General features: G+C 49.7%; 1 protein-coding gene across 1 annotated transcript in view; it reads left to right on the top strand.

Annotated features, from left to right (window-relative positions):
- Positions 1–22,893, top strand: part of ADCY3 (adenylate cyclase 3) — a 119,759-nt gene that overhangs the window by 85,872 nt on the left and 10,994 nt on the right. The window contains exons 3-10 of the mRNA XM_004377567.1: positions 6,635–6,765; positions 7,407–7,518; positions 7,686–7,813; positions 9,259–9,417; positions 10,418–10,595; positions 19,745–19,867; positions 20,193–20,335; positions 20,511–20,672. Of these exons, the coding sequence (XP_004377624.1) occupies positions 6,635–6,765; positions 7,407–7,518; positions 7,686–7,813; positions 9,259–9,417; positions 10,418–10,595; positions 19,745–19,867; positions 20,193–20,335; positions 20,511–20,672 (1,136 nt within the window). The remainder of the gene's footprint in view (positions 1–6,634; positions 6,766–7,406; positions 7,519–7,685; positions 7,814–9,258; positions 9,418–10,417; positions 10,596–19,744; positions 19,868–20,192; positions 20,336–20,510; positions 20,673–22,893) is intronic.

The following is a 22,893-nucleotide window of genomic DNA, read 5'->3' as shown; positions in this document are numbered from 1 at the left end:
GAGCCTGAGAGTCTGCCATCTAACAAGCCTCTAGGTGACAGTCCCCAGATCACACTTAGGGTTGTTGTTAACTGTCGCCAAGTCGGCCCCTCACTCATGGCAAGCCCATGAGCTAGCTCCATTATTGGTTATGGATTGAACTGTTGTGATCTATAGGGTTTTCACTGACTGATTTTTGGAAGTAGATCACCAGGCCTTTCTTCCAAGTCCATCTTACCTGGAGGCTCCACTGAAATCTGTTCAGCATCATAGCAACATGCAAGCCTCCAGTGGTGCCCAGAGGTGGTTGGTATGTTGCTGGGGCCACTGTGCTGAGGTATTTGGGCTGCTTACCACTTTTTCTCAAGCAGAACCTGTACGGCAGTGAAGATCTTCATGCACACATCGTTTTTTTACTTCCTTTGGATTATTTCCTTTGGATAAATTCCAAGAAGGGCCATTAGTGAGTCAAAGGCTTGGAACATTCTTATGGCTCCTGAAGCATACAGCAACTGCTATTTTTGGAAGAGCAGGCTCTGCCCTACCGTGGGGAGACCAGTACATCCATTGGCTCTGGTCCTGCAGAGTCCCCTGTTACCCGCCCTGCACCCCCTGGGGGACCTAGTGAACAAGTGCACTTGGATCCCAGCCTTCTTCCTTCCCCACAGTGATGGGTGTTGAGGTCTTTAACCTGGGCCTTGGGAATGGATTTCAGGGAGACTCTATGTGTTCAAACCTACCAGCCACTCTGCAGCAGGAAGAAGTGGCAGTCTGCTTCCGTAAAGATTTACAGCCTTGGAAACCCTATGGGACAGTTCTACCCTGTCCTACAGGGGTCGCTAGGAGTTGGAATCAACTGGATAGCAATGGGTTTGGTTTGGTTGGTTCTGTGTGCATCTGAGCATTTTTCTAGAACAAAGGCCATCATCACACTCTTGAAGGATGCAGGAAAGGGCTTGGACTCTGAGCTGTAAGAACAAATAAGGTCTGCTCCAATAGCGAGGCAGCAAGTCGAAGTCTGTGAAAGAGGAGGAAGGGGGGTGGGCACACCTGGGCAGAGGCCTGGGGAGGCTTTCTGGGAGAGGTGTGTGAGGTGGGTGTGGAGAGTTGTGGTGGAGGTGGGTGGAAGGGGTGTTCTGAAGGGAGTGGGGCCAGAAGCAGAGAAGGACAGGGGAGGAGAGAGAAAAGCAAGGGGTCTAGCTTGACTACAATGGAGGGGCCACAGAGGAGAGCAGCGGGAGACGGGGCCAGGAAGGCAGGTGGGGCCGCAGTGAGAAGTGCCTCGGTGGGTGCTGGGTGCAGCAGCCACATGGACAGAGGCCACACGGAGGATGAATTGAAGAGGAGGACCAGCGGAGCCTGCTGCCAGGGAGACCCAGTTAGAGACTATTACAAAAACCCCTTGACATGCATCGGGAGCCTGGTGGGCCTCTGCCTGGGGAGGGAGGAGGGTGGTTCTCCTCCTTGGCTCCGCCTCGACTCTGCCCCTTTTCACTCCTTTCTCATCTGCCAAGCTCCTTTCTTCTGTGTATGCCTACTTCTTATTTAAAACCCTTCGTATTATCAGAATGCCTATTTAACCTTTTGAGGCTGCCTATAACGTTTCCAAAAACCACACAAGTAAATTTTAGTAGCCTTTATATTCAACCACAGCTCCTTTCTTGTGATTTCCAAAGTCAATATTTAATATTTTTGTGCTTTCAGAACTCATAAATGCTCTTGGGAAAAGTTACAGAAATACACAGTGCAAAAAGTGAGAATCCCCCGATCCCACCCCAAGGGACAGGTTCACAGCCTCCTCACTGATGTGGGTGTTCTGAGTACCTGGGTTTGGGCTTCAGGGCTGCGCTGATTTCTTGCTTCTGCTGCCGCCTTTGTCCTGTGTAGGGGGCAATTGTAGAGCCCCGGGCTGTGCTAGGAGTCAGGTGGGGCTGCCCCTGAGGAGGCCTGGCACTGTTTTTGGGGAAATCAGGGCTGTGGTCAGGGGTGTGAAGTACCTCACAGGACTGGATTGGATTCTGAGGTCTCCGAGGTTCAAAGGAAGCCTAGAGGGGCTTTTCTGGAGAGACAGAGTTCTAGGGGAGAGGCCTGAGCTTGTGGGCTCTGGGAGCTGGGCTTGCAGCAGGCAGGCTAGGGGAGACCAGGACAAGGCTGTGAGTGACTTTCTTGAGTGTCCCACGTCCCCTCCCCTACTCACACCCCTGAGTGGGCCCTTCCCCCACTCCTCACATATCCATGGCCTCCTCACCTCAGCACATACTGTGCTCATGCATGTGGGTGTGACAGAAGGACAGACAGACACAGGCTGAGACTTGTATGGAAAGTCAGATCCTTCTTTGTATCCCCTTTATCATTCCTCCTGGACCAAACAACTCAGTAAGGCCAGGCTGGGTGACTGAAAGTGTTTTCTGTTGGCCCTGAGACATCCCACTGGAACTATTAATTTATAAACCTGTGGCCAACTTCGAAGCCCAGAAGAAGACGATGCCTCATTTTTCTGAGATACCTGCTGTCTCAACAGCCTCGGTAACACTTCACTCGAGTGAGCTAAGAGTAGCTACACTATATTGAGGGTTGACTGTGTGTCAGGCACTACCCTAAATGCTTTATAATAGTGAATCATTTTATTCTCCCGTCTTCAAGATGAGGAAACTAAGGCACGGGTAAGTTAAAGTCGCTTGCCTGAAATCACAGTGTGTTGGCAGGGCTGGGGTCTGAGCCAGGCTGCGTGCTCCTGACTGCTGCCCCCTCCTGCCTCTGTGTGGGCTTGCTCATCTTAGGATAACACACCTGGCGTGGAGGGAGATTCTTGGGATTCTTGACCCAGAGGAGGCCCAACCCCAAGCCAATCTGGGAGCTCTCCGCTGCCTCCCGCCACCCCCTCAGCTCTGCTCACGCTGTCTCCCCGCAGAGGCCTGGAGGCTGCCCTCAGGAGCTGGCAGGGCCAAAGTCTCTGGCTTTTCTTGAAAACCCTCCCTGAGGCTCATCTTTGTACCCAAGCTGAGAGCTTTCTCCACAGTGCCTGGTTAGGTAGGATCCGGGAGAGGCCCTCAGGTCCATCCCACCTTCACCCACCCCTTTGCACGGGGGCCTCCCCACACGGCACACGGGGTGTAGCACTGCCAAGCCCCATAGCCACTGAGCTTTACGCACTTGCTTTGCCTGGGCTGCAGGGCCCGAGAGACCTGGGTGCGGCTCCCCAGGCTCAGGTGGAGCCAGGCAGGGTGCACTGGGGTTATTTTGGTTTCTCATTCCTGAGCTGTAATGGTGCCACGTGTGAGGTCTTTAATGGTGGAAGAGAGATCGCTGTGGGAATGGGAGGAATATACTAACAACCACTGCAAATGGTTCCGGCCCCGTGAGCAGAGGGGGACATGCCTTGTTCTAAAGATGTGACTCACCACAAGAAAGATGATTTGTTTTTCCTGCGGACACAGAGACCGGAGACTGGGGTCTCTGGAGCAGATGGGGGTTCCTGGTCTGCAAGTGTCCTGGGAGAAGGCAGGGCTACCCTGTGGTTTACTAGGTGTGGAGCGGGGCTGGCTACGATCCCAGACTCCTGTGGGCAGCCTGGCTGCCCCATCCAGAGGAGGGGGGTGTGAGTCCTCGAGGTTCTGTCCTCTGTCCCTGAGCTCAGCCTCCCTCTCCTGCACCAGAGCAGATGTATCTGAAGCACAAGTTGAGCCCAGCTCTTTGTAGCCCTAGGGCCCACTGAACACCACAGAGAACAGGAGACTGGGATCACGGCCTCCTTTCCTGCCCAGGCCTTGGCAGGAGGTGAGGGTCCCTGCTCCTCACCCTGCTGGGCTGGCGTTGCTGCCTCAGCCTGGGACCTGCAGGCTCCTTGTCCTCAGTGGAACTGAGGTTCCACTGTGGTCTAGTGACAACAGGTCATACCCCAGGCCTGAGGACCCAGACGCCAGCTCTTGATTTTCTGGCTACCCTGGACGCAGGTAACCCTGCACTCTGGACACAGAACTCCTTGACCTCCAGAGCCCCACCAGCCTCACTCCTCTCCCCTCAGCAGCTAACTCCATGGCACTCAGGTGCAGCCTGCTCTCCAGCCACATCACCTGTCCTTGCAGCTCTCTGCCCCCTCCCACTGGGCCTACCGGCAGCTTCCTCTGTATCTCAGCCTCTGGACCCCCCTCCAGTTCTCCAGGCCCACCTCCCTTCTTTGCTGTCCCAGGGGCCTCATTAGTGCCTTCTCCCCATGGACCACAGTTCTCTTGCCCTTTGACCTTTTGTAATTTCTATCCTGCAAAACCTACACTTGAGGTTCTCCCTCAAGTGTCTCCCCGTCATACTTCACCAAACACCCCTTCCCTTCATCAGCCTCATCCTTCCCCTTCTGGGGGCATTGTTCCCTTCCTACCAAGACCCCCTGCTAGGACTCTGCCACCTCTGACTCCCTACCCCTCAGCACCTTTTTCTGCCCATTGTCTCCTCTCCCTTCGTGTCCAGCTCAGCACAGCACAGCACCATGTTCAAGGTATTTTAGCTGTTAAAAGCCCTGCCTGCCAGCCCACGTTCCTCTCCAGTTTGCATCTGGATGTGTCTCGTCTTCCATCAGCTTCCTGAGACCAGCCTGCACCTGTTTCTGCTCTCTCCTTTCCTCTCCACCCACTGTGGCCCTCACTTTCCTCAGAACTCTCCCCTGGTCACCAGGTGACCTGTCTTCTCACACCCAGTGGGCATTTTGCTATCCCCGGGCATGATCTCCCTGCAGCACCTTCCAGCTTTGGCTGTTCCTCCCCCAGACAGCAGAAGCAGTATCTGCTCTCTGGCTTTGCTCTTCTCTCTGACCATCCTCTCCCATTTCCGGTGCAGGCTCTGCTTCCTCTGCCTGACCTTCTGTTCTGCTCACTCTGAGCCCCAGCTTCACGCTCCTCCCACAGCCACGGTGTCCAGACCTGCAGGACTAGCCCACATGCCTCGCCTGCAGGGCAGCTCTGCATGGAGGTCTCCCAGGCCCCTCAGGCTCAGCGTGGCCCAAACCAAACTCCCATTTCCCCCACATCTGTTTTCCCTCCTTTATTCCTTATTTCAGAGATTGGCACCATCCGCCCAGATGCCAAGCCACAGACCCATCACCCTCACACCCAACACGCCCTGCAGGTTCTGTTCCACCCAGAGGTCCAGCCCCTGCCTGGTGCTTTTCTCTCGGGCACTCAGTCCTCCGGCCTGGGTTACCCTGTAGCTCCTAACTGGTCTCACCACTTCTGTCACTGCCCCACACCCGCGTCTGTCCTCCAGCATGATCTTCTTAAAACACACATCCGCTCCTCTGCCAATGTCCACCACAGCTTCCCACAGTGCTCAGGAAGGACTTCAGACTCCCCGCCTGGCACACAAGGCCCTTCCTGATCTAAATTAGAAGTCAGCAAAGGGCCAAACAGTAAATATGTTCAGTTTTGTGGACCACACAGTTGTAACTACTCAACTCTGCGGTGGTGGTACAAAATCATAGGCAATATGTAAGCTAGTGAACGTGGCTGGGTGCCAGTGAGACTTCCTTTATGAAGACAGGCAGTGGCCAGATAGGGCCCACAGGCTGTGGTTTACTGACCCCTGATAAACCATGCCTTCCACTCTAGGTGTATTTTTCACTGCTTCTACCGCCACTGAATTGCTTGCAGTTCCCTGAATCTGGTATAGTTTCTCTGTCTCTGTGCCTTCCTATGTGTGGTTCCCTCTGGCAGAAATGCCCTTAGCATCTCAGTCGTCAAGACTCTTCCAGCCTCACTTCTGGTAAGTCCTTCCTTCTTCCCCTGACTGATTCTGACACCTTCCTTCTTTCTTTGATAGTCCCTGGCTCTCACGTCTCTAATCGTGGTACAGTAAGTCCCCAGGTTAAGAACGTCTGACTTATGGACAAGTGGTACTTCAGAACAGACTGCCGTAAAGCCTATTGTATTAAAAATGTGAGTTAAAGACAATGGTTCATAATAACCAAAGCAGGCACTACTTGTGACGCTCATGAAAACATTGAAAGTGTTTCTTGAGTGTTTTATACGCATAGAAGGGTAAAATATATACTATATACTAAGGCAAACATTTGACGGACGCTAAATAAGAAACGAATGTACCTATTCTGACTTACCTACCAACTCGACTTAACGGCAGACCTAGGAACAGATCTGGCGCATCACCCGGGACTGCCTGTATGTGTTACACTCTCCTGCAGTGGACACACTTATCTGTCTCCCCGAGGGTAGAAAGGCTTTCACTCCTCTGGTTCACTGGCATCTAGCACTGTGCCTGGTATGTAGTAGGTGGTCCATCAAGTTGAATTTCTGGAAGGATTGATTGCTCCATGCAGGTTGTGGTGAGTGACACCAAGGTGACTCAGCAGCGACTTCTGCCCTTAGGGAGCTCATCACGCAGGAGCAGAAGAGGGTGGACCAATGTAGGAGCGCCCACAACTCTTGCAAGGTCAAGAAGACTCCCCCAGGTCTCTGCAGCGCTCTCACAACCCTCCCTGGGCCCCTGGCTGCCTCGTGGTGTGGGGTCTGAGCTGTCAGGCCTAGCGAGGTTCCTGGCTGACATCTGTCTCCAGGACCAGGCAGTTTCCTCCCAGAGGTGTCTGAACTTGTCCTGGGAAACTACAGGCCACATCCTGCTTCCCCACTGACCCTCCCTTTCCTCCTCACAGGAAAACCTTATGCTTTCCATCTTGCCCAAGCACGTGGCTGACGAGATGTTGAAGGACATGAAGAAAGACGAGAGCCAGAAGGACCAGCAGCAGTTCAACACCATGTACATGTACCGTCACGAGAACGTCAGGTACGCCCAGCCCGTCAGGCCTGAGTGCTGAGGGCAGATGGGATGGGGACCTGAGCGGCTGTGGGATCTGCCCAGTGCTGTGGAGGCTGAGAGTTTTCCCTGGGGACTAGGAGCAAGGGCATCCCCACTTTGTGAGCCTCAGCTCCTTCACTGAACTTCTTACCACATATGGAGAAGCCTTGTGACAGATGTGTTAGAGCTGAAATGCACTTTAGATTAACTCTGGTCCAACCCACCATTTTATAAAGGAGGAAACACACCCAGAGCTGGGAAGTGAATTCTGTGAGGTCTCCCACCATTCGGAGCCAGCACTGGGGCTAGAACCTCGACTTCTGATTCCAAAATCCATGCTTCTCCTCGAAGGCATGCCTTGAACTCGAGGAAGGGGGAGTGAGGCAGTGTGGGGTGGGCTGACCGATGGGGTCCTGGGGGAGGCCCCTCGAGGGGGAGTCCACAGGATGACGTGCGGTGTCAGAGCTCTGCATTTGCCCTAGAAAGACCAGGCTCTGGTTGCCTTTGGGGTTGGGCACAGCCCCACTCGGCTGTGATCCCACTGCCTGCGGGCTGGGAGCAGGAGCTGGCAGTGGAATCAGGTGTGCCGACTGGCAGCTCACCTGCCTGTGACTTTCCCTCCCCCACAGCATCCTCTTTGCCGACATCGTGGGCTTCACCCAGCTGTCCTCTGCCTGCAGCGCCCAGGAGCTAGTGAAGCTGCTCAACGAGCTCTTCGCCCGCTTTGACAAGTTGGCGGCGGTAAGTGCCCCCCACCCTTGCCCGGTGTTCAAGATGGGGGCTGCTCCCGTGGCCCTGCTGGCTCCTCTGTCTACTGTGTTCTCTCCCGCCTGTCCTTCCTCTGCTTTCTTTCCCACTCCTCCTTGGCTCAGGAGGGACCTAGGAACAGTGCATGCCTCCTCTTTCAGAAATATCACCAGCTGCGGATTAAGATCCTGGGCGACTGTTACTACTGCATCTGTGGCCTGCCTGACTACCGGGAAGACCACGCTGTCTGCTCCATCCTCATGGGGCTAGCCATGGTAGAGGCCATCTCGTAAGTGGGGGTGCTCAAGGGGACCTCTGGGAGGGAGGGGGCCTCGTAGAGCATGCGGTTCTGGCACCGTTGAAGAAGCGGGCTGTCTTTGCTGGTCTGTCAGGACGCCAGCTTGCTGTGGGACCCAGAACATCCCAAGGCCCCCACAGAGGGATCCATTCGAGGTGTGCAGTGCTGGCCCACTGGGATGTAGTGTTGCTAGGTCGCCCCGTCCCTGGCTTCTGGGAGTCGGGACCTGGCATATCTTTATCACAGCTGAAAGTGCAAGACTTCTCTGGCCTCTAGGGGATCCTTTTCTGGCCTTAGTCCACATTATCTTTTTCTGCTGGAAGTTGCATATCATGAAATTCATCACCTCCTCACATTTGCGGGAGGCATGGATCTTTCCTTCCAGTTGTCCTCTTGTCTCTTCTCTCCGTTTTTTCTCACGTGACCCTGAGGCAGAGAGAGGTTCAGGGATTGCCACCCCCTTATCTTGGATAAGGAAGCCAAAGGATAGCAGTGAAGGGACTCCTGACACTCACGGCATGTGGGGCAGCAGACATGGGCCTGGACCCTGGCCACTGTGCCTCCAGCCAGGGCTCTTGCCTCCCCCGTGGCCCTCTCCTCCCATGAGCTATGAGGACATTAAACTCCGTCTGCCCCTGCTCTTCCCCATTGCTGTCACTACTGCAGGTGGCATGGACGTCCCTGGGAGGAGGGTCCCTCTTGTGGACGTAAGGTCCTTGGGTATACCCGGGGTGACATCAAGCGCTGAAGTGGAAAGGGATGCTCCTTGCTGAGGCCTCTCCCCCTGCACGGATGGAGGCCAGGACAGCGGGGCCCACTCCTCAGCTCCCACCTCAGAGAAGTGGCTTTACATTTTTTCCAACTTGTAGACTAAGTATCTGCCTACAAAGAAACAAATGCTGCCTTTGCCCCAGGGGCAGTCATTCAGGTAGAAACTAACTTCCACCCCAGTCATGAGCAGGTGGATTTCTGAGCCCTATTTGTGTCTTCCTGGAGTTCTCAAGCAAGGAGACGCTCATAGCTATTTTTTCCTCTCTGTCTGTAGCACTTAGAACAGTGCCTGACATGTACTAGATGCTCAGTGAACTATGACTTGCACACATGAGTAAATGAATGCTTATTAATAAAAGAGAGAAACTGGAGGTCCCACTCTGCCGTTTATACCCTCCCTGCCCCCTCCCCCAAAAGGGACACTGGCCTGGGATTGCTGAATCTGACCTCAGCCTGGGCCCAGGCCCTGGCCTGGTTTAACCCCACTGCAGGTTACTTATCTCAAATGCAGGCAGAAAGCTGGGGCAGTTAGTAGGAGGAGGCTCCCCTCAGCCTTGGGGGGGCGAGCAGGTCTGTGTAGAAGCCCCCTGTGGCGGGGGGAGGTGGCCATGGCCACAGTGCTGAGACCCATGCCCTGACCCCTCCATTCTGTGTGTACCGGGCAGGTATGTACGGGAGAAGACAAAGACCGGGGTGGACATGCGTGTGGGGGTCCACACGGGCACTGTGCTGGGCGGCGTCCTGGGCCAGAAGCGCTGGCAGTACGACGTGTGGTCCACCGACGTCACCGTGGCCAACAAGATGGAGTCAGGCGGCATCCCGGGGTGAGTGCTGCTCCAAGGGGGAAGGTGGGAGGGTGGGGGAGGGGACTGTCCCCATCCACCCCTTGGGGCTGTGGCCCTGATGAGGGACAAGGTGTCTTAGAGAAGGGCCCCTCCCCACCAGGAGCAGCGCTTCTCCCATCCTGCCTCTGCTTGGGCAAAGGTGAGCTCTCCATGGTGCCTGCCTCGGGGCCTGTGTAGGGCCTGTGCTGGTGCTGCTTCCCCTGCCTGGACCTCCCAGCAGTTTTCCTCCTGCCTCTTTACACGTGTCGCTGCCGGGCTCTGACGATGTCACATTGCACCTGCTCCAGTATGCCCAAGCCCTCCCAGGGGTGTTAATCCTAGTAGTGATGAGAATGACAGGCTCTGAGGCAGCAGTGCGCCGTGTACAAAGCACTTGCATATCTTCCGTCAGCTCTTCCACACAGTAAGCCAGTCAGTCAGTGGAGCAGGCCCTGCCCTCAGGATGGACAGACTGAGGGACAACTTTGCAGGTTCCCTTACTTACCTGAGGGTAAGCCCCACCTGGGCTGACGCCAGGGACAGCTTTTCTTCCTGGGCCGGGGAGCTGCCTTCAGAGGCCGTTGTGAACTGTCCCTCAGGGGGGACTCTTCAGAAACGGGTGTTATAACCCCTCACAGCAGGTATCACAACTGAGAATCAGACAGGGTGGGTAATACGTGCACCCTGTGAATCGAGAGCTCATAGAGACTTTTAAATTCCTGATCTCATTTGGTCCTCCCACCAGCCCTGTGAGATAAACGTCTTACTCCCGTTTTACGGATTTAACACTGAGGCTGAGAAGGGGTGACGCATCCCCACGCAGCTCGTTAGCAGCAGGACCTCCCAGCCATTCTCCTGGTGGCAGCATCGCTGACTGCACGTCTCCACTTGCCCATCTGCCCAAAGTCCTGGGAGACATGCTCGACAGCAGCCTGGCCCAGCGTGGTCCCAGGGTGGATGAAGCCCCGGCCTGAGCTGAGGGCCTCTCTCTGTGACCTAGGCGCGTGCACATCTCCCAGAGCACCATGGACTGCCTGAAAGGAGAGTTTGACGTGGAGCCAGGTAATGGAGGCAGCCGCTGTGATTACCTAGATGAGAAAGGCATCGAAACCTACCTCATCATTGCCTCCAAGCCAGAGGTGAAGAAAACAGCCACCCAAAATGGCCTCAATGGCTCGGTGAGTCCACACCCCATCGCCTGAATTTGGGGGATGGAAGGGAAGGGATTAAAAAAGAGGGAGATTATAAAAGAAGCGTTGGCAGGACTTGAGGGTGGGTGACTGTGCAGGTGAGACTAGTTAGTGATAATGTTCTCTCAGGGAAAGCTGTGTCGGGGACAAGTGGGTGGAATTCATGTCAAGTTGAAATGTAGGTGACATAGTGCATCCCAAGACAGCATCCGAAGGGAAGGCCTTTGGAGGTGTCTCCATGGCACTCAGGAGAGTGGCTGGGCCGGGGGTCAGGGTCCCTGCATGGAGGGCACAGTTGAAGCCACAGGAGTGATGTGGCCTCCAGAGGAGAGAGTACGAGGACAGCAAGAGCAGCGGGAAGTAGGCAGGGAAGCCAGTGGAGTTGGATTGGTCATCGAGGTAGGAGAACCAAGGCCACGGAAGGTTTCATAAGTAGAAAATGAAGAAGGAATGGGACAGAAAAAACCAAGGCCTCATGTGGTCCTGCCCTCTGGTCTGGCCTTTGCCTGGAGTTTCCCTGAGCTTCTACAGACTGTGGTGCACTCAGCAGCTTCCCCGGGTTTTACCCACTAACCACAGATGTCCTGATGGGCCAGCGTATTAGAAGCTACCAGCAGCTATTGCAGAAGTCGATCCCTTTACCATACTCTGCTGAACCTGGAAATTGTTTTTATTCCTTGTAATTTCTCACTTAAAAACCCTTCATTTCCAGACTTACTGGCCTGACAGAGACTGGAGAAACCCTGATAATATGGCCCCCAGACACCGTTTTAGCTCAGTAATGAAGTCACTCCTGAGGTTCACCCTTCAGCCAAAGATTAGACAGCCCCATAAAACAAAATGAGACTAATGGGGCACAACAGCCCAGGGACAAGGACTAGAAGGCAGGAGGGGACAGGAAAGCTGGTAATAGGGAACCCAAGGTTGAGAAGGGAGAGTGTTGACATGTTGTGGGGTTGTTAACCATTGTCATAAAACAATATGTGTACTAACTTTTTAATGAGAAACTATTTATTCTGCAAACCTTCATCTAAAGCATAATTTAAAAAAACAACTCTTCATTCTTCCAGTCATGGGAGTCCATCCATTGAATTTGGTGGCTCTTGAGGATGGCATGTTGTTTAGGACAATTCCATGGCTGAAGCTTTACCTAACTAACAGCTAATGCAAAGCCCATTCTGATGAGGCTGAACAAGTGATGGCTGAAGAGGTGACCCCTCATAAAGTTTTGAAGAAAAACTAGATGCCTTCTCCCTTCCCCCAACATATGGGGGGCTCTGAAGTCAGTCACACACATAAACAGAAGATTCATCATTCAAAAAGTCTAATCATAACCACTATTTATTGAGTACTCTGCATCCATTATTTCACTTAATCCTCAAGACAACCCTGTGAGGTGGGCTATTATTACTATACCCACTTTACAGAGGAGTAAATTGAGGCCAGGAACCTTGCACAAGCTTCACATCTAGTAAGTGGCAGAGCTGGAATTAGAAACCACAGCCCATGCTCCCAACCAGCCAGCCACATTGCCTCCCAGCTTTTGCCAGGTCCCTCCTGTGTGCAGGTTGCACTGACTTGGTGCCGGGAGGATCACAGAGGTCTATATGACATCTTCTCCATCCTTGAGTAACTTAAAATCCCACTCGGTGCTGAGTGTTAAAGTGAAGAACATGACAAGGTGTTTTGTGCTGAGTGTAAAGTCTGAGCTATAGTAAATGCTCTAAAGGACCCGGAACAGTAAGAAGTTGTCTTTCAGAAAAGTAGAAATTTCAGGATGGAAAGTAGTGCCCCATGAAGTAAGTCTTGACCTTGTCACAGAATTGACGTGAGTTGTTTGTATTTTTAATATGGCTATATATCTAATATAGTCAATAACCAAAAGCCAAACCAAACCCACTGCTGTTGAGTCAATTCCGACTCATAGTGACCCTACAGGACAGAGTAGAACTGCCCCATAGGGTTTCCAAAGAGTGGCTGGTGGATTCAAACTGCTGACCTTTTGGTAGCAGCTGAACTCTTAACCACTATGCTACCAGGGCTCCAGTATATTCAGTAGGACAAATTAAAAATATATCTTTTTTTATGTCATTCTACAAAAGTTGACAGTCATTTAAGAAGTCAGCTACCTTTGTGAAGTGATAGGAAATTTACAGTTACTGGCATATAAAATTTTTAATAACTTGAAAAATACTATTTCTTTAAAAAATAAAGGAAATATGATTTTGTTGGTATCCTGTTGCTGTCGAGTCAATTCCGACTCATAGTAACCCCATAGGACAGAGTAGAACTGCCCCTGTAGGGTTTCCAAGGCTGTAGTCACTGTGAGTTGGAACCGACTCAGTGGCACCTAACAACAACAGCAGCAATCTGCGTGGAAGCAGACTGCCACATCTTGCTCCCGCAGAGCGGCTGGTAGGTTCGAACTGCTGACCTTTGGGTTAGCAGCCAAGCGCTTAACCCCTGCACCACTTGGTTTTGTTAGAAACCGCATTAAAGTCACAGAGCAGTCTTCATGACAACAACCCTCATTCTAGTTTGCTCTAATATTATGTTATTTTGTTTACTCATTTTATTTAATAAATTTAATAAATCCTTGCACAGTGCTCAACTGAGGCAGGAATTCTCCTCAGCACATAGCACCCTTATGAGGACAACAGAGGAGGGAACTGAGGCACAGAGAGCCTCAGCAGAGCCATTTTTATGAAGCGGTTGTACTCACACTAGTATTAAATTTTCAAATTAAAAAAATTTTTGTGTTCCCTGATATGTCCCTTAAAACATTAGCAGACTCAGATACAGCAGCTAGGGACAGCTAACAACCGTAGGGCCCAGGTGGTAGAGGAAGCATTTGACACTGGCCAGCCGCCTGCCACTTAGTGTATTGGCCAGTAGTTCCTTGACCTTCGAGTTCCAGACATGCATTGCAGAAGCTGTCAGGTCACCAGTTAGTAGGGTCACTGGAGATGTGGGAAATTACAGGTTAGGGGTACGTGAAATGTGTGTAGGAAATAGAGGTTAAGCAGCCCTGCCATAGAGTGTATAGAGAGCAATCTGAACACTCTGGCAACCGTGGTTTTATAATTTATTGCATTGTCTGAATCTACAGCTCTTTATTTTATTGATCAGTAATGCTGTCTTGGAGCCCTGGTGGCACAGTGGTTAAGAGCCAAGGCTACAAACCAAAAGGTCAGCAGTTCAAATCCACCAGCCACTCCTTGGAAACCCTATGGGGGCAGTTCTACTCTGTCCTATAGGGTCGCTATAAGTCGGAATTGACTTGATAGCAACAGGTTTGGTTTTTTTGGAATGCTATCTTATTTTGCAATGAATTCTTTTAGCAGTAATGGGCTCAAATAAATGAAAGTACATGTTCACTAAAAATTTTTTTAAAAACCAAAATATTAGCAGATAATGCTCTGTGAGTGTTGAAGCGGGGTCCATCTGGTTTACTGCTGTGCCTGTCACCTTGGGTGCTGCCTGACCCAGAACGGGAGCACAGTCGATAGTTGCCGAATGAATGTGTTCAAATTAGACTTCATTTTTCCTCTTCTTAAACACTTTGTCAGACAAATAAGTCAGCACCTTTTCTAATGGAAACATGGGAGGTGCTCTCTTTTTAAGACTTCTTTCAGTGGCATTTTGAGGCAATCCAGATTTTCAGCAGTTTTGCACAGTTGACTTTTTGCAATTTCTTACCACCCCTACCTGAAAAACATACGTTTCTACAAGTGGAAATGCTGAGTTAAAGGTTAGGTACACTTAAATTTTTTTGTGTGTGTGCTTTAAGTGAAAGTTTACAATTCAAGGTAGTTTCTCATACAAAAATTTATACATACATTGTTATGTGACCCTAGTTGCTCTCCCTGTACTGTAACAGCACACTCCTTTCCACCCCGGATTTCCCATGTCCATTCAACAAGCTCCTGGCCCTTTCTGCCTTCTCATCTCGCCTCCAGACAGGAGCTGCCCATTTATTCTCATGTATCTACTTGAGCTAAGAAGCACATTCTTCACGAGTATCAATTTATGTCCCATAGTCCAGTCTAATCTATGTCTGAAGAGTTGGCTTCGGGAATGGTTTTACTTTTGGGCTAACAGAGAATCCAGGGGCCATGTCTTCCAGGGTCCCTACAGTTTCAGTCAGACCGTTAAGTCTGTCTTTTTACTAGAATTTGAGTTCTGCACCCCACTTTTCTCCTGCTCCATCAGGCACTCTCTGTTGTGTTCCCTGTCAGGACAGTCATTGGTTGTAGCTGGGCATCATCTAGTTCTTCTGGTCTCAGGTTGATGGAGTCTTTGGTTTATGTGGCCCTTTCTATCTCTTGGGCTAATATTTTCCTTGTGTCTTTGGTGTTTTTCATTCTCCTTTGTTCTACATGGGTTGGGACCAATTGATATATCTTAGATGGCCGCTCGCTAGCTTTTAAGACCCCAGGCACCACTCCCGAGAGTGGGATGCACAACATTTTCTTAATAAACTTTGTTATGCCAATTGACCTAGATGTCCCCTGAAACCATGGCCCCCCAGACTCCCATCCCTGCTACTCTCTCTCAAAGTGTTTGGTTGTTTTTGGGAGACTTCTTAGCTTTTCATTTAGTCCACTTGTGCTGACTTCCCCTGTAGTATGTGTTGTCCTTCCCTTCACCTAAGATAATTCTTGTCTACTGTCTAGTTAATGAATACCCTTCTCCGTCCCTCCCCACCCTTGTAACCATCAAAGAATGTTTTCTTCTGTGTTTAAACCATTTTTTCAGTTCTTATAATAGTGATCTTACATAATATTTGTCCTTTTGTGACTAATTTCACTCAGCATAATGCCTTCCAGATTCATCCATGTTATGTTTCATGGATTCATCATTGTTCTTTATCAATGCATATATTCCATTGTGTGAATATACCATAATTTGTTTATCCATTTGTCCGTTGATGGGCACCTAGGTTGTTTCCATCTTTTTGCTATTGTGAACAGTGCTGCAGTGAACATGGGTGTGCATATATCTATTCATGTAATGGCTCTTATTTCTCTAGCATATAGTCCAAGGAGTAGGATTGCTGGATCGTATGGTATTTCTATTTCTAGCTTTTTAAGGAAGCACCAAATAGATTTCCAAAGTGATTGTACCATTTTACGTTCCCACTAACAGTGTGTAAGTGTTCCAGTCTCTCCACAACCTCTCCAACATTTAATTATTTTGTGTTTTTTGGATTAATGCTAGCCTTGTTGGGGTGAGATGGTATCTCATTGTAGTTTTGATTTGCATTTCCCTAATGGCTAATGATTGTGAGCATTTCCTCACGTGTCTGGTAGTCACCTGAATTTTCTTTGGCGAAGTGCCTGTTCATATCCTTTGCCCATTTTTAAATTGGGTTATTTGTCTTTTTGTTGGTGAGGTTTTGCAGTATCTTGCAGATTTTAGAGATTAGACCCTGATAAGATTCGTTGTAGCCAAAAATTTTTTCCTGGTCTGTAGGTTGTCTTTTGACTCTTTTGGTGAAGTCTTTCGATGAGCGTAAGTGTTTGATTTTTAGGCGCGCCCAGTTATCTAGTCTCTCTTCAAGTGTTTGTGCATTGTTACTTACAGTTTGTATTCTGTTTATGCCATGTATTAGGGCCCCCAGCATTGTCCCTATTTTTAATTCCATGATCTTTATCATTTTAGATTTTATATTTAGATCTTTGACCCATTTTGAGTTAGTTTTTTGCATAGTGTGTACACTTCAATTTTAACACATTGTCTACCTACCTTCTGCCACCTCCCTGTGCCCTGGCCATTGCTGGGCACTGTAACAGCTTTTATCTTTGTTAATCCAAAAAATGAAACAATGATGTCTCATTTAAAAAATCACATTTCTTTAATTGTAAGGCTGGACCCCTTTAACATGATGTTGGTCAGGTGGATTTCTTCTGTTAGTTGCATATGCATGTCTAACCTTTGACCACCTTTTTTCTCCTCATTGATTTGCAAGAGCTCTTTGCTTATTAGAGAAATTAACCCTTTGTCATCTGTCATTTATCAGATATTTATCAGGCATCCACTGCATACCAGCACAGTGTTAAGTCTCCTTTCTCAGGAACTGAAAAGTTGACCTGCTGTAGATTTTACCAGTTGTCTTAACTACAAGGCTCTGCAACAGCCATCAGCCCCAGTGTGCCTTGATAAGGAACCAACTCATACTGTGAGATGAACAAACAATTGTTTATAAAGTTCCCAACTCAGGGTGTACTGGGATGGGGCCATGACAGATCACCAAACCTGCTCAACAGTTACTGAGTCAGAAGTAATAAAATCTGAATACTCTAGGGAAGAAGTGAGGATAGTTACTTCTCTGCAATTTACAGTAGCAAATATAATTCCATCAGCAGAAATCGCTCTGCACGGTTTAGTTGAGTAGAGTGAAGAGGAGGAGAGTTTGAGAAGAATTATCAAAGTGAGTCCTCCTCAAAGTGTTAAAGAGCTTCTGAGCCCTTTCCTTGATGTCCTAATACTTGAGCTGTAGGACGCCCTTGCGCTTTCTATCTTTATTGATCTTGGTGTTGATCTCATCTAATCTTTTCATTTTAAATGCCCTCTTTGACAACTCCCAAATTTCAATACCTAGCCCCAACAGCTCCCCTAAATTCAACTCATAGCCACTTGGAAATCTCCATTTATATATACAATACCAGTTGCCATTGAGGTGACTCTGACTCATGGCAACCCCATGTGTGTCAGTGTAGAACTGTATTCCATAGGGTTTTCAAGGCTGTGACCTTTCAGAAGTAGGTTGCCAGGCCTTTGTCCCGAGGCATTGCTGGGTGGACTCTAACCTGCAGCCTTTCAGTTAGTAGCCAAGCATATTAACCATTTGCACCATGCAGGGACTCTGTATATACAGTAGGCATCTAAAACTTAGTGTGTCCAAAGCACAGTTCCTGATCTTCTTCCCGACTCCATCCAAAACCTGCCCCTTCCTCAATCTTCCCCCTTTAAGTTAATGGAACTCCATTCTTCTACTTGCTCAAGACAAGAACTTTGAAGTCATCCTTGACTCCTCTTGTTAAAGTCCATGTGCAAGTCCTATTGGCTGTCCCACCACTTCTCACCCCTTACAGCCACCATCCCTGTCCAGCCCTGCCATCCTGTGCCTGAAGTACTGCAGTGGACTCCCAACCTGTCAGCCTGCTTCCACCCTTGACCCTCCATTCTCTTTTTTGAGACAGCAGTCAGAGTCACCCTACTCAAATGTTGTCTTAGTTTCCTAGGCTGCCATAACAAAGTACCATGAAGTGGGTAGCTTAAAATAACAGAAATTTATTGTCTTATGGTTCTGAAGATTAGAAGTCTGAAATCAAGGTGTTGGCAGAACCATGCTGTCTACGAAGGCTCTAGTGAGGATCCTTCCTTGCCTCTTCCAGCTTCTGGCGGTTCCTGGCAACCCTTGGCATTCTTTGGCTTGTAAATGCATCACTCCAATCTCTGCTTCTGTCTTCACATGGTGTCTTCCCTCTGTGTCTCTGTGTGTCTCTTCTCCACCTTTTATAAGGATACCAGTCATATTGGATTAGGGCCATCTACTCTAGTATGACCTCATATTAACTGATAACATCTTCAAAGACCCTATTCCCCATTAGTACAAAGGACTAATGGAACACAGCTACCACAGCCTCCACCCAACTGAGTCCAGCACAACTAGATGGTGCCCGGCTACCACCACCAGCTGCTCTGACAAAGATCACAATAGACAGTCCCGGAGAGGGCTAGAAAAAAAAAATGCAGAACAAAATTCTAACTCAGCAAAAAAAAAAAAAAAGACCTGACTTACTGGTCTGACAGAGACTGGAAAAACCCTGAGAGTATGGCCCCCGGACACCTTTTTAGCTCAGTAATGAAGTCACTCCTAAGGTTCACCCTTCAGCCAAAGATTAGACAGGCCCATAAAACAAAACGAGACTAAATGGGCACACCAGCCCAGGGGCAAGGACAAGAAGGCAGGAGGGGACAGGAAAGCTGGTAATGGGGAACCCAAGGTTGAGAAGGGGAGAGTGTTGGCAACGAATGTCACAAAACAGTATGTGTATTAATTGTTTAATGAGAAGCTAGTTTGTTCTGTAAACCTTCATCTAAAGTACAATAAAAAAATAAAAAAAAATCCTATTTCCAAGCAAGGTCACATTCACAAGTACCAACATATCTTTTGGGTGGATACGATTCAATCCATAACAAATGTTAAGTTAAATTATGTCAGTCTCCTGCTCAAAACCCTCCACTGGTCTTTCAACTCACACAAAACAAAAGCCAAAGTCCTCTAGGGGTCAGGAGACCTACACAGTCTGGCTCCTGTACATTCTGACCTCATCTCCCTTTTCCCCCTTCACTTCCTCTGCTGTTGTTCAGACACTCTGGGCACTCACCTGTTCCAGGGCCTTTGTACTGCCTGCACCCTCTTCCTGGAAGTCTCCTCCCCAGGCAGCTGCATGGTTTGCACCTGCAGGTCTTTACGGAATGCCATGTTTACAGTGACACCTCCCCCAATTACCCGCTGCCCTCGCACCCCAGCAGTCCCTCTGCCCCCTCCTACTTTATCTTTCTCCAAGGTACTTACTCTCTTTGTATGCACTGTCTGTCTTACTTGTTTAGTTATTGTCTGCCTCTCCTCATCAGAGTGTAAGCTCCACAAGGTCAGGGAGCTTTGTCTGTAACCGTAGTGTTGAGAAAGTTCCTGTCACACAGTAGGTACTCAGTACACTTGTTGAATGGGCGCATGAGCTGATCCCTCTGCCACTGTGTTTAACTTAATCATTGGGGGAATTTATAGGATCTATTCAGACATTTGGAAGGCATTTGACAGGGCTCTACACCAAAAAAGACCTCAGTGAATCTCTGTGTCATTGAGTTGTTTTAGAAATAAGAGTAGGAACAATTGAGTCTTTCTCACCTTAGAAAATTGTTAATCATAGGAACTGATACTAGAAAATTATAGCATTTTAAAATTAATGCTCTAGAGGAGGAACTGACTAGTGACATTTTTGAGTCTATAAGCCTTCTAAACTCTAGCGGGAAAATTCTGGAATGACGGTGGACCAACCACAGGCCCACAGGGGTGTGAAGCTGGCAGTGTCTGGGGGCCCTGATGACCACTCTTCCCACTGCAGGCCCTGCCAAATGGAGCACCACCTTCCTCAAAGCCCAGCTCTCCTGCCCTCATCGAGACCAAGGAGCCCAGTGGGAACACCACCAGCTCTATGTCGGAGGAAGCCGAGGAGCATGACACCCAGGTGCATGCAAGGCTGAGGGCCAGGAGGGGTCACTGAGGGCCAGGAGGTGGGCAGGGAGCAGGAGGCACCAAGATGTGCAGGAAGAGTCCTGCACTGGGGGTGGGAGACCTGGCTACCAGCCCAGCTCTGCTCCTTTTTAGCAGTGGAACCTGGGTAGTTCATTCCCGCATGCCATCTCCTCATCAGTTACATGGGGTGAAGGTGGAGGGTCAAGAGAGGTGCTCGCTGAAGCCTTGTCTAGCTCTGATGTCCCAGAATCCTGTAGATTTGAGGTCAGTGAGTACATCCATGAGAAATTCTATAACCCTGCCTCTTTGGCTTATAGACAGACAACCCCTCATTCCCCAACCCCCGTCAGAGGCTGCACCTTCAGGACTTGGCTGATCGCGTGGTGGATGCCTCTGAGGACGAGCATGAGCTCAACCAGCTGCTCAATGAGGCCCTGCTGGAGCGAGAGTCTGCCCAGGTGTAAGTGGCTCACTGCATATCTCCTGGCCCCTCACTCCTCAGCACGTGCCCTCGTCAGGCCCTGCCTTGGGGTTCAGAAGACTACAGTCATCTTCAGCATGGCCTGTTGTATTCCTTCCCTGCTAGGCTGAGGAAATGTGGCATTTGGGTCTCATGGGGCTTGTTTGCACTGCAGAGTAAAGAAAAGAAACACGTTCCTCCTGTCTATGCGGTTCATGGACCCTGAGATGGAAACCCGCTACTCAGTGGAGAAGGAAAAGCAGAGTGGGGCCGCCTTCAGCTGCTCCTGCGTTGTCCTGCTCTGTACGGCATTGGTCGAGATACTCATCGACCCCGGGTGAGCGAGGGGTGGTGGCAGGAGCTGATGGGATGAGGGCTCGTTTCCAGGCCAGCCTGGGCCAGGCAAGCGAAAGGTGCTGAGATTCCTCACAAAGATAATGAGGGGTTAAGCACCTCTGCAGGCACCTGATGTCAGGGTGCAGGCCTTGTCTCTGTTCCTTGCCCCTTACTAGAACAGCGTTGATGACGTGTTTCCATTCCCAGGGCCCTAGCTGACTGCAGACCCAGAGACGCCCTTCTCTCTGCCCCGGTTCTGGAGAAGCATTAGCATCAAATGGAGATGACCAGGGCTGAGAGAGCAAGGGAAAGGGACCCAGGAGGGGATGGAGACCTTAGCTGGATGGGCCCCAGAGTGGATCTTGGAACACGGAGACAAAGGATGGGGACTGAGACACAACCTCGACCTCAATCACCGAGGCCAATGTGGCGTCCTCGTCTTGGCTCATCTTAATAAAGTCAGAGCCCACAGTGATCTCTGTAACAGCAGCAGCTCCTCTAGGCCAGGGTAGGGTTATGGAGTCCTTGCCCAACTGTTGTGAAGCCCCAACTGGAGGATGACTACAGCCACCCCCAGCTCCCATGGGCCACAAGTAGATCACTCTTGCGCTGGGATTTCCTACCAGAAAAGGATGGGGTGTGGAGCCCACCTCTGATTACAGTGTGGAGAGCTGTAAAGAGCCTGGATTCAATCACACCTTTTTAATTCTGGACATGGCTTCCTTGCCTATTAGTTGTATGAGCTTGGGCAGGTCACTGAAAGCTCCTAGGGTATCAGTTTACTCATCTGTAAAATGAAGACTATAATACCTGTCCCATCCCACTCTCAAAATCGTTACGATCAAACTCATTCATTTCACAAATACTTATTGAGTGCCTACTTTGTGCCTGGGGATATAGCAATGAACACAACATTGCAATGGCCCAGACAAGCGACGGTGGTGACTTGCGCCAGGCTGAAGGCAGAGAACATGACCATATGTGGTTGGATTCTGAACTTGATTGATTGATGGATAAATTCTGAATATATTTTGAAGATAGAGCTAACAGGATTTGCTGACAGATTGGTTGTGGAGTGTGAAAAGAGTGGAGTCAAGGATTTCCCCAAGGTTTTTGACCTGAGTAACTGGAAGGATGAGTTGCCATTAACCAAGATGGAGAATGTAGAAAAGAGGTTTGGGGAGGTAAAGCTCAGGAGTTTGGTTTTGGACAAGTTTGAGATGCCTAGGGCACTAAGTGGAGTTGTCAAGGCATCAGCTGAATATATAATCTGGAGTTCAGAACAAGGGTAGGGTTGGAGATACCACCTTGGGAGGCATGACATATCCGATGTGTTAGAAGCCATGAGACTTGAGGAGATGATCCAGGGGTAGTGCAGACTGAAAGCAGAATCGGTTCAAGGACTAGGCACTGGCACAGCAGTGTTTATACACGGAGGCGGCAGGAAAGAACCAGTGCAGGATGGAAAAGATCCTGAAAACTAAGGAGAAAGATATTTCAAGGAGGGATAAGAAGTGACCGAGAATCGAACATTGAATATGGCAACATGGAGGTTTTTGGTGCTCTCGACAAGAGCACTTTCAGTGGAGTGGTTGGGTGAAAATCAAATGGGAATAGGTTTGAGAATGGGAAGGAGAATTTGGAGACAGCAAGTGCGTCCGAGTTATGAGATAAAAAGAACATGGAAGGACCTTGTCAACTGTAAAGCTTTGGGCAGTTGTCAAAGAATAATTCATTAGCCTTCAACAATAAGGGAGCTGCCCACGGGAGACCTGGGTTTGATTCCCTATCAGTGCACCTCATGTGTAGCTACCACCCATCTGTCAGTGGAGGCTCGTGTGTTGCTATGATGTTGAACAGGTTTCAGTGGAGCTTCCAGACTAAAATGGACTAGGATGAAAGGCCTGTCCATCTACTTCTGAAAATCAGCCAATGAAAACTGTGAATCACGATAGTCTCATCTGCAGTGAATCATGAGGATGGCGCAGGAACAGGCAGCATTTCATTCCGTTGTACATGGAGTTACTATGAGTCAGGGGCAGACTTGATGGCAGCTGACAACAACCTGTTCTATACTCTCTCTTCTTTCATCATAGCTATATGGCAGAATGCTCCTTCCTAAGAATCACTTCCCAAGTTTTAACTGGGCTCTGCCCGGGGCACCTACGAGTCTTCTTCTACCTGGGAAATGCCCAGTCAACAGTCACATCTGGGGATGGCTG

The sequence above is a fragment of the Trichechus manatus genome, unplaced genomic scaffold (genome assembly GCF_000243295.1).
Source record: "Trichechus manatus latirostris isolate Lorelei unplaced genomic scaffold, TriManLat1.0 scaffold00052, whole genome shotgun sequence".
NCBI classification, from domain to species: Eukaryota; Metazoa; Chordata; class Mammalia; order Sirenia; family Trichechidae; genus Trichechus; species Trichechus manatus.
This window is presented reverse-complemented; position numbering and strand designations above follow the sequence as displayed.